Source organism: Amblyomma mixtum, chromosome 2, assembly GCF_055824585.1.
Source record: "Amblyomma mixtum isolate Tamu chromosome 2, ASM5582458v1, whole genome shotgun sequence".
In the NCBI taxonomy this organism is placed as follows: domain Eukaryota; kingdom Metazoa; phylum Arthropoda; class Arachnida; order Ixodida; family Ixodidae; genus Amblyomma; species Amblyomma mixtum.
In genome coordinates this window covers 17,811,264-17,826,906 of record NC_143013.1, presented here as the reverse complement: position 1 = coordinate 17,826,906, position 15,643 = coordinate 17,811,264, and the positions used below count along the sequence as shown (strand labels likewise).

The 15,643-nt window shown below is 44.6% G+C and overlaps 1 protein-coding gene across 1 annotated transcript in view; it reads left to right on the top strand.

Annotated features, from left to right (window-relative positions):
* Window positions 1-2,832: 2,832 nt before the first annotated feature.
* LOC149358563 (uncharacterized) overlaps window positions 2,833-15,643 on the top strand; it is a 59,236-nt gene continuing 46,425 nt past the window's right edge. Inside the window, exon 1 of the mRNA XM_089570675.1 lies at window positions 2,833-3,089. Within this exon, the coding sequence (XP_089426801.1) occupies window positions 2,939-3,089 (151 nt within the window). The 5' untranslated portion in view covers window positions 2,833-2,938. The remainder of the gene's footprint in view (window positions 3,090-15,643) is intronic.

The window sequence follows — 15,643 nt, the reverse complement described above, 5'->3', positions numbered from 1 at the left end:
GGCGGAAGCTGCGGACGAACTGAAACAATGGCGGCTACTGTCGTACGTCTATTTTTCGCCAGTCTCGTATTCAAAGCTTCACGTACGTGGCTTTGCCACTTGTATATCAAGGCGGAATGCTGAATGTCAGCTGCTTCTCCTGCTAGCTTGCCCTTGTCCTGCTTTGAGTGCCAACATTATCGGAAGGCCCGCACAAAGATCTGCTCAAAGGATTCGTTCGTTTATGCTTTTGATGCGTCTCGTGAATTGCTCCTCTGATATTCGGGCAAATATCTGGAGGACAAAAGCATCACCTAGTGCTCGAATATGAAGAATATGCAGTAAAATCGGAATAAAATACCACAAATTTCTGGCTGAACAATTTCACCCACACAGATGAATAACAGCCTCGAACACAGGGTGGCCTGCCTTTTCTAGATAGTATCACTGAAATCGATTACTAAACAATGTTTATAGCTCAAAATTCAAGAAATTCGTAAGTCGCCAGCGCCCAAGCAGGACGACCAAGAAGTCTTCATCTCCGCGAATCTCTTGAAAGAGCAATAAAAGTTTTCTCTCTCTCTCTCTCTCTCTAATGCCAGCCTCAATATAGACAACTGCGAAAGGCGCCTAGTTCTCAGGATTCAGGGCATTCGATCTGAAATCGGTTTTACGAAAAGTGGAAAACCCGCCGCTGTCATAAATGCGCAGTTTTTTCCCTTCTGTGTGGTTTAGTACGGGAGACAACAAAGCGATAGTATTCGCGCCGGCTAAATTATCTGTTTTTTTTTGTCATTAAAGGGTCTCCGTCTCTCTCAAACAGCGATTACTTTGCCCGTATGAGTTCGAACTTCTTTTTGTGCTTTCGGCCTCTGTGTCATCAGTCAGTGAAAGTGGAAGCTACTTCTGCTGAAGTCCTTGATGTCTTACAAGCCTGTGAGTCCTTGTTTTCTTGTGCGTCATGTCCTGAGTTCTCGTTCACCGTTTTGTGTTCGTGCCAGATTATTTCTCTGTTCTCTCTCTCTCTCTCTCTCTCCTCTCCATACTTTCTTGTCCTCTTTCCATTCTTTATGTGCACGGCATCGAACCACACTCGAGTCCTGCAAACAATTTGCCTTTAGTACTAGCGTCCTTTTGCGCTTGTTTTACGTTGCTGTGTCTTTGTGTGTGTGTGTGTGTGTGTGTTGTGTGTGTGTGTGCGTGTGTGTGTGTGTGCGTGTGTGTGTGTGCGTGCGTGTGTGTGTGTGCGTGTGCGTGTGTGTGTGTGTGTGTGTGTGCGTGTGTGTGTGTGTGTGTGTGTGTGTGTGTGTGTGTGTGTGTGTGTGTGTGTGCGTGTGTGTGTGTGTGTGTGTGTGTGTGTGCGTGTGCGTGTGTGTGTGCGCGCGCTCTAGAGTGCGTGAAAATGCCGGCATGATTTTACCGTTTGATCGCCGTCAAAATTTAGCTGCCGTGTACGAGAATGGAACTCGTAATCTCTTGTTAGTCAGAAGAGAGCCGGAGCTACAGAGCCAAAAAGCCAAATGACTGTTACTGCTTGTTAACCACCTTTCCTGCTCAGCAATCAAGGCTTTATATTTCCGATGCAGACTTGAAGGATCTTCAGGCTTTTGCGTTCGAACTGCCTGTCCCCAACATCATCAGACTGAACTCAGCGCCTGCTGAGCTGCCATAGTGGAAAGTTGGACGAGTTGGATGAAATTAAACATGGCTGCAGTAGCGCAAACGATGGATCGAGAAGAAGCAAGGCAACACGGCTCTAGACAGTATACATAGATGGAGAGCGTCTTGTTATGCTGGCTCTTCACTGAATCCATCGTCTATTTCGCCTTTGCAACCATGTTTAGTAACAGGGTATCTGCAAAAAAGGACATGATATACCGCAGGTGTTCGACCTATAGAACATCCCAAACACATCTATCTCTGTAAAAATGAAAGCAAGTTAAACGTCGGGCCTTTTGAAAGCCGGTTGTGCAAACCTGCTGTGACGTTTCTCGCGTCTTACTACTGAGCAGTAGAAACAGGAATCAGCACTAGGTATGCAGCATTGGGATGTACACTTGCCCGAGTCAATTACTTAGACAGCAAAAAAAGATTATGGGGAAATCAAGTCGTGCTTCTGTTCTTGAACAGTACTGGCCTCTACAGCTCCCTCTGGCCAGCATGAAATAGTAGGTTTTATTCTTGATCACGAAGACTAAAAATGCAGAAGCTTCAGCGCAGCAACAAGAAAATAGATATAGACCGTATCTTTCTTAGACCTTCTTTGATTTCTGCTCTTTCACTGTTTCTTCGCCGGCAGATACACGACTGAAGCACTTTTCTTTCCTTTTTGCTTGTATACTCTTTATTCAAAAGCATATCGATCATTTAATCAGTGTGCTTTTCCGTCAATTAAGTCGTTTTCTGTTCTTTATATTATATTTTACCTGCGATCCATCAGCGTTGCGGCCGAAGCGTTTGAATTCCATCCACCGTATGCTCTTCCTCTGTATATCTTCTGCTCCAGCGGTGATATTTCAGTAAAGGTAATCAGTAGAAAGCACCCCCGCAACAAAAACTAAAATCTCGGGGCACGTTCAAGAACCCTCAGGTGCTCGCACTTAACCCGAAGCTCAATGCCACAACTTTGGTTGAAATTCGTGGCCATCTTTCTGCGAGTCAACCCGTACCACGTGAACAGTGTCAGTGATCATTGATCGATGTCTCCGTAAAGAACCACCTCTGGCACGAGGTCTGCCATGCTGCTATTCTCGTGCCATATAACTCCATTGCGTTCTATAACTTAGACAGGGTAAAAGGCTGAGAGCTGACGCAGGCTCTTTACATTAAGAGCGCGCCCAGCGCGTGGGCAGCGGCGGAGCAGCGAACCAGGTGGCAGCGTCGCAATGCGAGGCAGGGCACGTCGCGGAATGCACTGGACGGGAACCGAGTGGGCGCTCCGTCACCGGGGCAACAGGCAATGGCCAGGGTGCTGCGCCACGGACCCGTCCCCAGTGTGGCTGTGCACCTCCTCAGGATGGACCCCTCGCGGTGCTTCACCTACGCTTTCCTCCTGTGCCTGCTTTTCGCCCAGGAATGTCTACCGCTGGCCTCGGCGCAAGACATCCTCGGTGAGTCACCTCATCTTCCTTCCGTCGCTCAGTGCTAGGCAAATGGTTGTTCTCAAGTTCCTTTCACTGTTGGCCTGCTATTAAAATTAGCAATGGGTGAAGACTTGTAGATGTACAGCCTCGGTCAAAAGAATGCAAGTCACTGTACGCGCGCGACTAGGTGTTGCTACGCTGCGTGGCTAAGCTTCTGTGCTGGTCCTGGAATCGCAAAGCTCTGGAGGTGGCGGTCCGTAGTAGCCGTCAGAGTCCGCATGCTTGGTTGAGCAGAGGGTGCGAAAGAAGCCACCCTCGACTGTTCAAGGCGGACGCTGGTTACAAGCGTCGTTCATTTTATGTATCTGTGGCGAAGGACATTCGCCATAGTGATTCAGGATATGTTTAAAACGGTGGCAATACCGAAGAAAGAAAGAAAGAAAGAAAGAAAGAAAGAAAGAAAGAAAGAAAGAAAGAAGGAAAGAAAGGAAGGAAGAAAGAAAGAAAGGAAGAAAGAGAGGAAGAGAGGAAGAAAGAAAGAAAGAAAGAAAGAAAGAAAGAAAGAAAGAAGGAAAGAAAGAAAGAAAGAAAGAAAGAAAGAAAGAAAGAAAGAAAGAAAGAAAGAAAGAAAGAAAGAAAGAAAGAAAGAAAGAAAGAAAGAAAGAAAGAAAGAAAGAAAGAAAGACGGGCAACAGCAGTTCTGACCCAGCAATATGGGTGCCGTTACCATTATTTTACCGAGACGAATCGCGTCGGAACAGTCTTACTTAGCCAAGAGGAGAATGTGGATCAACAAGCTCACCCAAGAGAAGAAAAGGTTTCGAAGCTTTCGTGGGCCGGTGGCGCGCTCCTACTACAGCAGGTACCAGTAAAAATGTATTCAACAAGAGCAATCAACTCAGAAAGTGGCGCCATCAAGTGGAAGCTAGGAGTCTGCCATGGACAGGTTTATGTCTCAGATCGCTAGTTTAAAGAAATGAATGGCGTGCTGCACGTCTGGTCAAAACCGTTTGCAAACTTTACTCCTTCCGGGCCCTTAGTCATGACTTGTTTTTTTGGAGGGACAGTGCAAGGATTTGTGTGTACGCTATTCTGCCTGTCAGGTCTTGTAAAACAATTAGCATTCTTCTTATGCTTTTTTTTTTTTGCATTGAGAACAAAATTTCGATCAGCATTTGAAGGTAGGCGAGTACCCTTTTATTTTGAAGGGTCAACACCAAGCAAAGTGAGATGAAGGCAGAAAAGAGACGAGCACGGCATGTCGTCTTCGCATCCTCCTTGTCTTCGTTCCGTCTTACGCGCTGTTGACTCCATTAGGGTGGACCAACTACGACCAGCTCAGCTCCTCATTCTTGAGGTCGTGTATTTGGAAAGAGAAGAAATATGACAAATTCGGATATTTCAAATATCGTAAGCGTACCTCTGCCTGGAATTCTGGAAGAATTTAGTGATTGATTCATCTCGGCGGGTAAGTGGTCTTTCAGACACCAACGAGAAAAATAAATGTACATCGATATTTTTGGTTATAATTTTTTTCATCGGGAAAGTGCACTCTTTGGAATCTTGCTTAGGCTCTACAAAATAATATCGCCGTTTGCTTATCCTGTTAGTTTCACAAATGTATCAGCGACTTGCGTGCCGCCCAGCCACAGCACCCATAGTAGTAGTGAATTGTTCTGATTTATGCGGATGTGACCGACCTTTTCTGGTGCAAAGTAGATTCAGGTGATTTCCTGCCATGCCATCAAGTAGCGTTCACCTTAGGGCTGATAAAAAAGAATGCGCACTACGCATTCGGCCCCTTTGCATACTCGTAGAACAGGCTTTAAAGTGTCATTCGCTGTTTAAAATATAAAGTGCTTTAACTGCATGGTTATTGGTGACTTCCTTTGTTGCATGATGTTTTAAACGGCCGGATTCATAGAAGCCAGAGATAAAGTTTGCAGTTCTTGCGGCTAGTTTGCGGTACTCTTCGGACTGCACGTTGTTCAGAGTTGCGCAAAAAATTATCCTTCCTTCCTGTCGTGCGTAAGCAGAAGCCTTGAGCGTTAATGCCAGAGTTACTTTCATGTCTGGAATGAATGAATTCGCGATCAAGGTGCCAGCACTGATATTTTTTTTTAGATAGTCATTATTATGCGTACGCTGATCAAAGCCAATTTTTGATCCTCAGGCTATAACGATATTCTTCATCGATGCAAGTAGCCGCTCCTCTTTATCTACGTGGCTCTGAACTGAACGTTTCGAAATTACATATGCCGTGCGATGTGCCAGAACTGAGACAGGACAACTGTCGTCCCGTTATGTGTCATTGATGACAGCTAAACTCTGCCCGCGTATCATTCCTTTCATAATGGCCCGACTACCTGAAGCACACAGTTCTCTGTAGAATATTTCGCTAATATTTAATGTGGTGGCGAAGGAAACAGGCGAGACTGCAAGCACAGTTGCTGACGGGCAGCAAAAACTCCTTTGGACGATCATAAATTGAATACAGATTCACCAATTTTCTGCACACTATTGTAAATTTGGCGCAGCGGTTAGGTTCCTTCTGCATTCACTTGTACTTCGGTATTTGAAAGTTTATTTGATTCCATCGTTGTACGTTTAGTTACATGTTTCGTGTAAGCGGAGTATATTGCAGCTACACCTTGAATTATCCGGTAAAAAAAAAAAAAACATATACACAGATTCCCGAGTCCCCGATTGACTATATTTGACGGAGCATTTGCAACATCTGTCAATGCTTTATTGCGGGGACTTGAAGCTGAATAAGCATTTTTTTTTAGCGTTAAAGGAGTAATATCCATTCCTCATTGCGATGTCCGGGTTATTGTTTGTCACATACGTGGTGTAGCTTACTTGAAGAACAAATGTCGATGCAAGCGTACTCAGTCAACATTAAGGTACCATGGAGCTTGTGGAGTCCTTAGGGCATCCCTATAAACCAAAAGGTATCCAATGGTGAGAAGAAGTTTTCTCCTAACCTTAGGCATATTTGTCCCGCCAGCTTGAACATTAGGATGTAGGGATTCCCACAGAACACACTGCTGTCTTTCAAATTTAATGAAAAAAATGTAAAAAGGACAGTGTACATATTCCAATCCTTTTCGCGTTTTTTTATAATTAAAGTTGAAAGTCAGCAATGTTTTTTTTGTGTGTGTGGATCTCCCTACGTCCCACTGTTCAAGCTGGCCTCACAAATGCAAGCACGTCAACTAGTCCGGAAAAAAAGCCACTCTGCTTACACAGACTCAACGCTTCAAGGGCAACTCCGGGGGCTTTTCCAACACTTTGAGTTAATGATCCCATCACATTCCTTGGAGTATCCTGTTTCCAGCACAAGAAACTGCGTTTCATGATACCGAGCAGAACCATTTTAAAACAACAAAAACAGCAAAGCGACTCCGAAACTCGGTTCATGGCCGAGGACGATGCTACGGCTGAAGCAGCGATGACGTTATAAACGTTTCTAGAAAAACATTCGTACGCAAGTTTAATGGCTGAAATAACGACTGAAAATGCTGACTTCGTTCATAAAATGCCTATGACAACTTATTAAAAGCCTCGAGATTAGTTATTGACGAAAGACCGGGAAGTAATCTGCGGTTAATGTCTGTGAGGTCACAAACGTAGGGTTGCCAACAGAAATCTCCTGAATTGTGACTCCAGAAACGGCAAACTTTAAAATCAATTTGCACAGGGATTGATTTCCACAGGGCTGCCAAACTTGGTGTAATATGGACGGCGAGGAAAATATACAGTACATTTTTACTAGAGTATTTAAGTGTCACACATTGCCTCGCTGGATGTAACTTTTTGTTCCTTGTGTTACAGTGTCGACACCAGCTATCACTCAAGAGGAACTTCCTAGGCATCGCAAATGCCATTGATAAGAGCGACTCTGCCCATCCTGTTTCCGTTTTCCTAACTTCCATGAAATCTTCCTGCCTCTTTGAGAGTGAAACGCTCGCAGGCGTTATCGCACAGATTAGCAGAGCGCTCGGCGGCGAGTACGTTCGAGATACTGTGCCCTTGTGTGACGTGTCCCATTCCACGTCAATCCAATTTTCCTGGCATATGCTATCTTTTTTATGGATGGCTTTTATAAAACCGTTGTTTCGACGAAAGCGAGTTAGGTAACACTGTAGCCCTATTTTTGATTGTCAGTCATTCTCGACTGCGCAAATAGCACATCCCTAGAACATTCCAAAAGTAAACAGCAAAACGCATGTAAACCATTGATATCTATCTCTAGAGGAATGCAAGAAAAATCTCGAATATATTTTGAATATGCTTTCTTGAGATGAAACTCTCATTTACGTCGGGAAGTGCATCTGCATTCGAAAATATAATTATATTTATTAGTGCATATCCTTCTCTTTATTTGTGTGTGCGCGTCCAGAGAGTTTCTTGAATCAAGAGAGTTGTTTTCGCGCTCCGGCACTTACTGGTGCCGATCACGGATAACTTCCGCCAGCTAATGCAACGACGCAAGGAACGCAGGCAGCTATTCAGAAAGGACGAACTAATCTCCGAGATTGTTTCCGAACACCTAGCTTTGCCCCTTCCCTGCAATCAGATGGAGCAGGCCGCCATCGAGAGGTAGCGAAAGAAAAAAAAAAAGAAAAAGAGGCGCTTCGGAGGGCTGCTGCTCGGCAGTCGAGGCGGCGTGCGTGCCGACTGAAGCATGGCCGCGACGGTCTTCCGAGCATGACGCTTGCGCTGCCGCAAGCACGCACGCAGCCCAAGCCCCAGTAGAGGCTCCCTCTCAAGGTCAGGACACCTGAATGACGCCCGCACAGCGGCTGTGGTGGGTGCAGTGTTAGATCGATGAGCCCGCCATGCGCTGTTCCTTTAGCATTCAGGTATATATATATATATATATATATATATATATATATATATATATATATATATATATATATATATATATATATATATACATATATATATATATATATATATATATATATATATATATCGGGTGTCCCAGCTAAATGTAACCAAACTTTTAAAAAAGGCGAAGTGTCCTAGTCCAGTGAAACCAACCCAGGGTTGTTCATAGTCGCGTGGCCTAGTCTTGTGTACTTTTTTCGCTTTTCAAAGTTAATTAATTAGTTAAGTTTAATTAGCTAACTTTTTAATTATTGACTTCAGGAAGAAAGTGTCAATGCAGAAGTTTTAGATCACCTCGAAAAACCGCTAGTAGTGCTGTTTCCGTCAAGTTACCATTTACGTAGCTTCACTGATTGGCCTTTAAAGAAAGTTGTCACGTGACCAGCTGCTCGCTCGCTTCTCTGCCCCAATGTGCACCCAGAGTCTCATCGAGGAGAGGACTTCAGAAAAAACGGATTTTATTCTTTAAGGCACGTCTTGGGACGTTGATTGGTTTATAGGTTTATAGGGTTTAACGTCCCAAAGCAACTAAGGCTATGAGAGACGCCGTAGTGGAGGGCTTCGGAAATTTTGACCACCTGGGGTTCTTTAACATGCACTGACATCGCACAGTACACGGGCCTCTAGAATTTCTCCTCCAAAGAAATTCAACCGCCGCGGCCAGGATCGAACCCGCGTCTTTCGGGTCAGCAGCCGAGCACCATAACCGCTGAGCCACTGCGGCGGCTTCTTGGGACGTTGAAGTGGCACAGTTGTCATGTGGAAGCTTTTTCTTATTGTGCGGGTTATGGTTAAAGACCGGTAAAAAAAACTGCTTTAAGTAAATATTACTTTGCTGCAAATGTCTCAGTAAGGTGTTTCTCAAAGCGATCTACAACTTTTCCATTGACAGTTTGTTCCTGAAGTGAATAATTAAACATTAGTTAATTAAGCTGGACTAATTAGTCAACCTTGAAGAACGAAAAAAATACTGCAGACTAGGTCACGCGACTCTAAACAACCCTCATTTGGTTTCAGACGGCTAGGGCACGCCGTGTTTTTTAAAAGCTTGGTTACATTTAGCTGGGACACCTGGTATAGATATATAGTAGTTGCAGCAGGTCTTATCGTTCAATGGGCCAGAAAGACTTGTAGAAGAAGGGGTCACAACTTTGCGATTATCTTCATTTAATACCAACAGTTTCGAACGGAGGACCGTCCTTCGTCAGGGTATACAGACGAATGAACACAATTTCTCATTTTTGAGGCACCGTACGCAAAGGGAGAGGTGAAACCACTCTCTCTTCCGTTAGAGGAAGGAGAGCCAAAGCTAGTAGAAGACGCAAGTGCTCCAGTCCATTTAGGGGGAAGAGCGGGAGGGTTGCGAAGGCCAGGGAAGGGGAAAAAAAACATTTATACATAAAATATAAAAATAAAAGAAGCAAAAGTAACATTGAAAAATAAAATTATGAAGGCAACGGCAGAAGCTTGGGTAACAGAGCTATAGACATGATAGGGAGGCAACTAGTTGCTGCTCAGAAGGCGCCAGCAAGAATGTTGTCGAGAGAAGCTCCCTTCGGAGTGGGCGGTGAACCCAGGAGAGAGAAAAAAAACAATATCCTAACAAGGAAAGTACGAAGCAAAACCACAAAGAAAACAAAAAAAAAACGAAACACAAAAAAAGAAAAAGAAAGAAACAAGCGCACGCATGCATATGTACAGTACATCAAAGAACGGACCGCTCCCCAGCGGTGCAGCTGTTCAAGACCGTTTTAACGTGAGTTACGAGTCAGCCACGACATTTAGAGCTCTTTAAGACAAGCCAGTGATCGGCACGGCGGAAGCGCGGCGCCGCGGTCGAGGGAGGCAGGGCGACCGGCCAGACGTCGTGCATGCATATGCACGAAAGGAAAGGGGAATAATTGTTTGAGAACCCTCTTATGCTTCCTATGGCGTCAAGGCTGCCAGAACCGAGGCCCTCGCTAAGCAATTAAGCAAACAAGGAAAGGGGAATGACGGGCTCGTTATAAATATGAGAAGCCAACAGCCACAGAAACCAAGGAACACAGGGGACTTTTTATAATTAATTTATTTATTTTGCGGTGTTGTTCGATTTAGAATATTACTGAATATGTTATCGCTTAAAGCTAATTGATTAGAAAAGCAGAAGAAAAAACAACCACATGCCACCGGTGGGATCCGAACCCAAGACCTCCGAATTACGCGTCCGGTGCTCTACCGCTGAGCTACGGCGACGGCTGTTAAATCTTCTGCTTTCGGGGGTATTTATGTTTACAAATAACCTAATCTTGAGAGTGTTCATCAGCGCCACCCACGTTCTTAAGCGGCGGACGTAGCACGTCCTGAGTTACCGCTGATGTGACGTAGAACGTCATCGAACGGCGAGGGTGGAAGCTGTTTGAGAACCCTCTTATGCTTCCTATGGCGTCAAGGCTGCCAGAACCGAGGCCCTAATCAATTAGTTTTAAGCGATAACATATTCAGTAATATTCTAAATCGAACAACACCACAAAATAAATAAATTAATTAAAAAAAGTCCCGTGTTCCTTGGTTTCTGTGGCTGTTAGCTGCTATATATACGAGGTCTGTTAGAAAAGTATCCGACCTTTGGCCGTTGAAAAAAAAAAACTTGCATAACTGGAGCGTTGCAAACCTAGTCATCTTTAAAGTAGTCTACTTGGGACTCCACACACTTCTCCCAGCGGTGCTGCCATTGTGGGAAGTATTCCGAAAAGGCCCTTTTCGGAATGGAGTTTAGCTCAGCTGTCGTTGCAGCCATAAGCATCACGTAGGCAACGGAGGACATCCCTGTAGTACTCTTTGGTCATTGTTTGACCCTGTAGAGTGCGTACTCGTGGTCTGCCACACAGAGGGTGTCAAAGAAAGCAGTCAGCATCACTTTCACATTGCTGCGCAATTGGCGGGCCTTCTTAAGTCTTGGTGACGTGGAATGCTTCCACTCTGACGACTGGGATCTGGTTTCCGGGTCGTACCTGTACACCCAAGACTCGTCACTAGTGATTATGGTGTTGATGAAGTCGGGGTCATTGTTTGCGGAATCCAGCATGTCCTGTGAGACTTCAACACGAAGCTGCTTTTGCTCCACCGTGAGCAGCTTCGGCACGAATTTCGCCGCAACTCTCTCCATGGCCAAATCTTCGGTGATAATGGAATGTGCGGAGAAATTGCTCATGTCCACCTCTTCCTCAATTTCTCGGGTAGTCACGCGACAGTCCCGCATCACCATAGCGTTCAGTTCGGCAATGACCTGGTCATTTTGGCATGTTGATGGCCGATTGGAGCGTGGCTCGTTCTCCACCGATGTGCGGCCATCTTTAAAACAATTGTAACACTGCTTAAACTGTGTGCTGCTCATAGCATCTTCACCGAAAGCCGTCTGAATATTTCGAATGGTTTCCACTCGGCTGTCGCCAAGTTTATGGCAAAATTTGTTGCAGTAGCGCTGCTCCTTTCACTATATATATATATATATATATATATATATATATATATATATATATATATATATATATATATATATATATATATATATATATACACGCACAGTGTAGGCTGCAGAAGGCGACGATAAGCAGATTATAAAAAACTTGAAGATGTTCGTAGGGGTTTTGGTTTCAGACATGGTGGCCACCGTATATGACGTCGGTGCGAACTACGTTAATATTAGGTATCACTGGAATTTTGCTGCCTGATCATGCTCATTTGCAGAGTCTGAGTAGTCGCTCGCACAAACCCGAAGGCTTATGTGAGTAAGCTAATCTACGTATTCGTAATGCTGCACGATAAATAAACATATTTTATAGCTATACTTGTCATCATCAGCATCATCATTTGCAGTAGGGTGGAAAGCTAGGTAACTTGAACGGGATTCGCCTCAGAAGAAGCACTGAAACAGGGTCATACTTAGGAGGACGACTGAGCACTCGTATTGTGTGGTTCTTCTGGTGTTATCGTGTCTCAAGCTTCTTCTAAGATGAACCACCATCATTTTCTTTGTTGAGTGCACAACAGGACAAAGGTCCGCTTCCCGGTTACCTACAATTAATCCCGCTTTATGCGAGCCGTGGCCATGTTATTCAAATTTCCTTGGCCCTTCATTACATCTGGCCAGTGGCGTAGCCAGAAATTTTGTGCGGGGGGGGGGGGCTCATGTTGCAGCCCGGCCTCCTCATAGAATTTATGGAGGGATCAAACGCAAGAATAATAACTGCACTGCCATTGACGATGCCATTGTGTATTTTATGACGCTACGCACTGTCTAGACAAGTGAAATATGTATTTTTTAAACTAGAGGATGTATTCGTATGTCTTCAAAATCGTGACAGACATAACTTGTACCAATGCTTCCATTTATTTGCGTATTTAGTAAGTAAAGAAAATATCACACGAAGTCTAGAACTATGTCAGTCCGAAACCAGCAAATAGTGCATGTGGCTGACATGAAAAACGTAAAGGTCATGAAATGAGCAAGTAGAGAACAAATATTTTAATGAGCCATTGTCGTTCAAGAACTTTTACATTTTTGTACATAGGCAACGGCCAGGGAAAAATCTCATTTACCCCGTCCTTCGGTCCAGTGTACTGCGTAGCAGCACCGGTCACCGGTCATGTATTGCGAGTAATTGCATCGTAATTTTAGTCGCTACAGCGAGCCCATGTATAAACGAGGAGTTCTGCAAAATGTACATTAGAAGTGCGAAGATAACAGGAGTATTAAAAATGCGAAGATACAACTTGATAAAGGAGAGAAAAATTTCACTGGAAACAAAGTCACTGTTTCTATACACAAAACCTCGCAACAAGATATTTAAATATACGTATGTCTCCATTAAATCTACGTATCTAAGCAAAAGTCACTCATATAATGCGTAAAACAAGGCAAACAAACATCTTGCGCAATCACAGTAAACTGCACACATGGAAAGACAGGCAATCCAGGCATGACCAAAACTATGATAGCAGAAGTCGCGATCGATATGTACTTGGGCCATGCTGCAGTCGGTGACAATTCGAAAAAATTTCGGGGGGAGCTGGAGCCCCATAAGCACCTCCCCTGGCTATGCCCCTACATCTGGCTATCTGCCACCCCGGTTATGTCTCCCTCTTTTCGAACTTTCTTTGACAGCGTAATAGACCACTGGTAGTTAGTTCTGCGCATTACACAACCGGCCTATGTCGATGTCAGTGCATTCGGGTGGTATATGCTCAAAGCTAATGTGACTGTATCATATGTGAGCCACCGTATTAGACGGAGCGTGACGAGTTTGGAGCAGTTTGGCCTCCGATAACGTGTAAATATATTTTGTGGCCATTATTATACTTCTAGAGATACAGGGTTATTCTTGGAAGAATCTATAGGCATTGACTGCAACGGGCCTCTGTGACAAAACGAAATTAATAGGGAGGTTGGTAGCAGCATTGTGAAGTGGGCGCGTATTCGCGACGCCTTGAGATGTACAGCTGCTAGAACCTAGATCAAGTGATGGAATTTACCTGAAAACAACTCCGCTTGCTTTTGCATCACGCGAACAAAAAAAAGACTACGGGAAAATTTCTCGTACTGAAAACACTTGTGTTTTAAAGGAACACTGAGGACAGATTGAAGTTGACTTGTATTGGTGGATTGCCGCGTTGTAATGATTATTTTGCCTGAAAAGAGGGCTTTTGTAACGTAGAAAACACAACAAGAAATGAATCACAGGCATTGCCGCCGCCGGCCATTTGCACAAACTACGATGATGTCAACATAGTTTGCTCTTTTTTTTTTTTTACGTGGCTCTCTGACGCCTAGGCCACATAGACATTCGTTTCTGAACACTGGTCACGGAATCCGTTTCGGTAAATGCGTCTTTTCCTCCCGAAAAAGACATCTTCTAAGCCTCAAAGATCCAAACAATGAATTTTATCTATAGTCGGACACAACTCAAGAATGAAGCGGCTTTTCCCCGTCAAAGGACACCCTCCCAGCCAATGGCGTCCTATTGTCATTACCCTGCCCCATAGAGTTTCTTACTATTACCTAGAGGGAAAGCTGGCGACCCGTCTATGGGAGTTTGCATGGCGACCCCTCGAGACCACTTCAGCCACCATGGGCGCTCAAAGCATCATGGGGCGGTGAGCTACTTGTTGCGCAACTGCTACTTTTGGACAAAAAATAATAGAAAAATAAAGCTGTTTGATAACTACAAACGTCCTAACATTCAATATCTTGTCTAATGATTGCAACAAACGAGCAGAAAAGCATTTAAGTGCAAAGTTTGCCCAAAATAAGAGACGACTCGCTCTCCTATTGGCCAAGTAATGAACACTATAAAAACTAATATTTCGTACTAATATTACGTAATATTACGTAATATTTCGTAACAGGCGCACTTTTAAAAGTAAATATGTTTTCAAAAAAGATGTTGTTGCTTAGATACTATAAGAGGTTTTTAATGGCATTTCGGAAAAGTGAAACCTTTTATTGGCGTCGTATGTCGTCGCGTTTTCACTACTTGGTTTGTACACTCTGCATTCGCGCGAAAGTCGTCTGCGCACACACGAACAGCGTTTTCGGAATGAAAAATCTTAGTAGTGCCACTCCGTGTTCCCGAAAAACTACGACTGTGCCGCAACAAGTAGCTCACCGCCCCATGATGCTTTGGGCGTCCATGGTGGCTGAAGTGCAGCGCCGCCAGCTTTCCCTCTAGGTAGTAGTAAGAAACTCTATGCCCTGCCCAGATGACAATGCAGGGAGTGGCAGATGAAAATAGGATAGTCCCTTCCCTCCATGGCCGAGGATAGACCTCTCTCTGCATTGTCGCGCAGCTCCCTGAATTGTCACGCTAGCAGGGCCATGAGACTCGGCCGACGTTATGGGCTGGAAGGAGGTCCTTTGACGGGGAAAAGATCCTTCATTGCTGAGTTGTATCCGACTGCAATAACAAAACTTAGAGGGAGTTGTTCTCAGTGTCACCTTCAAGTTTTATGTCCAGGCGACCGTACGGGTCATCTTCCACACATTGGAACATTGCTGCAAAGAAGAGCGGCCTCTCTACGATACTGAAAGTGTAACGGCTAGCAACCTAGTCCAAGATTCAACTGAAGCACAGTAGAGAGTCAACTCCTCCCCCCCCCCCCCCCCCTCCCCTGCACTGAGGCGTCATCCTGCTATGCTGAGCACTCCTTGCTTCCTTAACAATGATGGCTGGGTTTCATGTATTCCCAACCTTGCTTTCCTTTATGAGTTTCATTTTGCTTCTCTTTCTCCTTCCGCATGAAGGCTAGAACCTGCAGATGGTCCTCTACGCACGCAGCGTTGAGCTTCATTTTCCGCTCTTCCTACTAAGCTAACATCAGCAGACGTTAACTGATTCTTCTGACGCCAGCAGAATCGCTCCGTTCCAGTAGTCTTAATCGCTAAACTACACAAGCTGCTTTACGGGAGCTTCTGTGCCCTACTTCAGTAGCCGAAAATCACTTGTAAACCTACCATTCACAGATCTACCTGCAATACATTCAGGTTGAAATTAAAAACAACGCAGAGTAGCGATCTGAACTCGTTGGCATCCGGGTTAATGAAAACTTCGTAGGGGAGAATGTTAGTGTACATATTAAGGCGAAAGCCTTTAATGCCTCATCGTTGTCGACAGAAGGTTGTCAGCAGAGGTGTCATGCTTTTC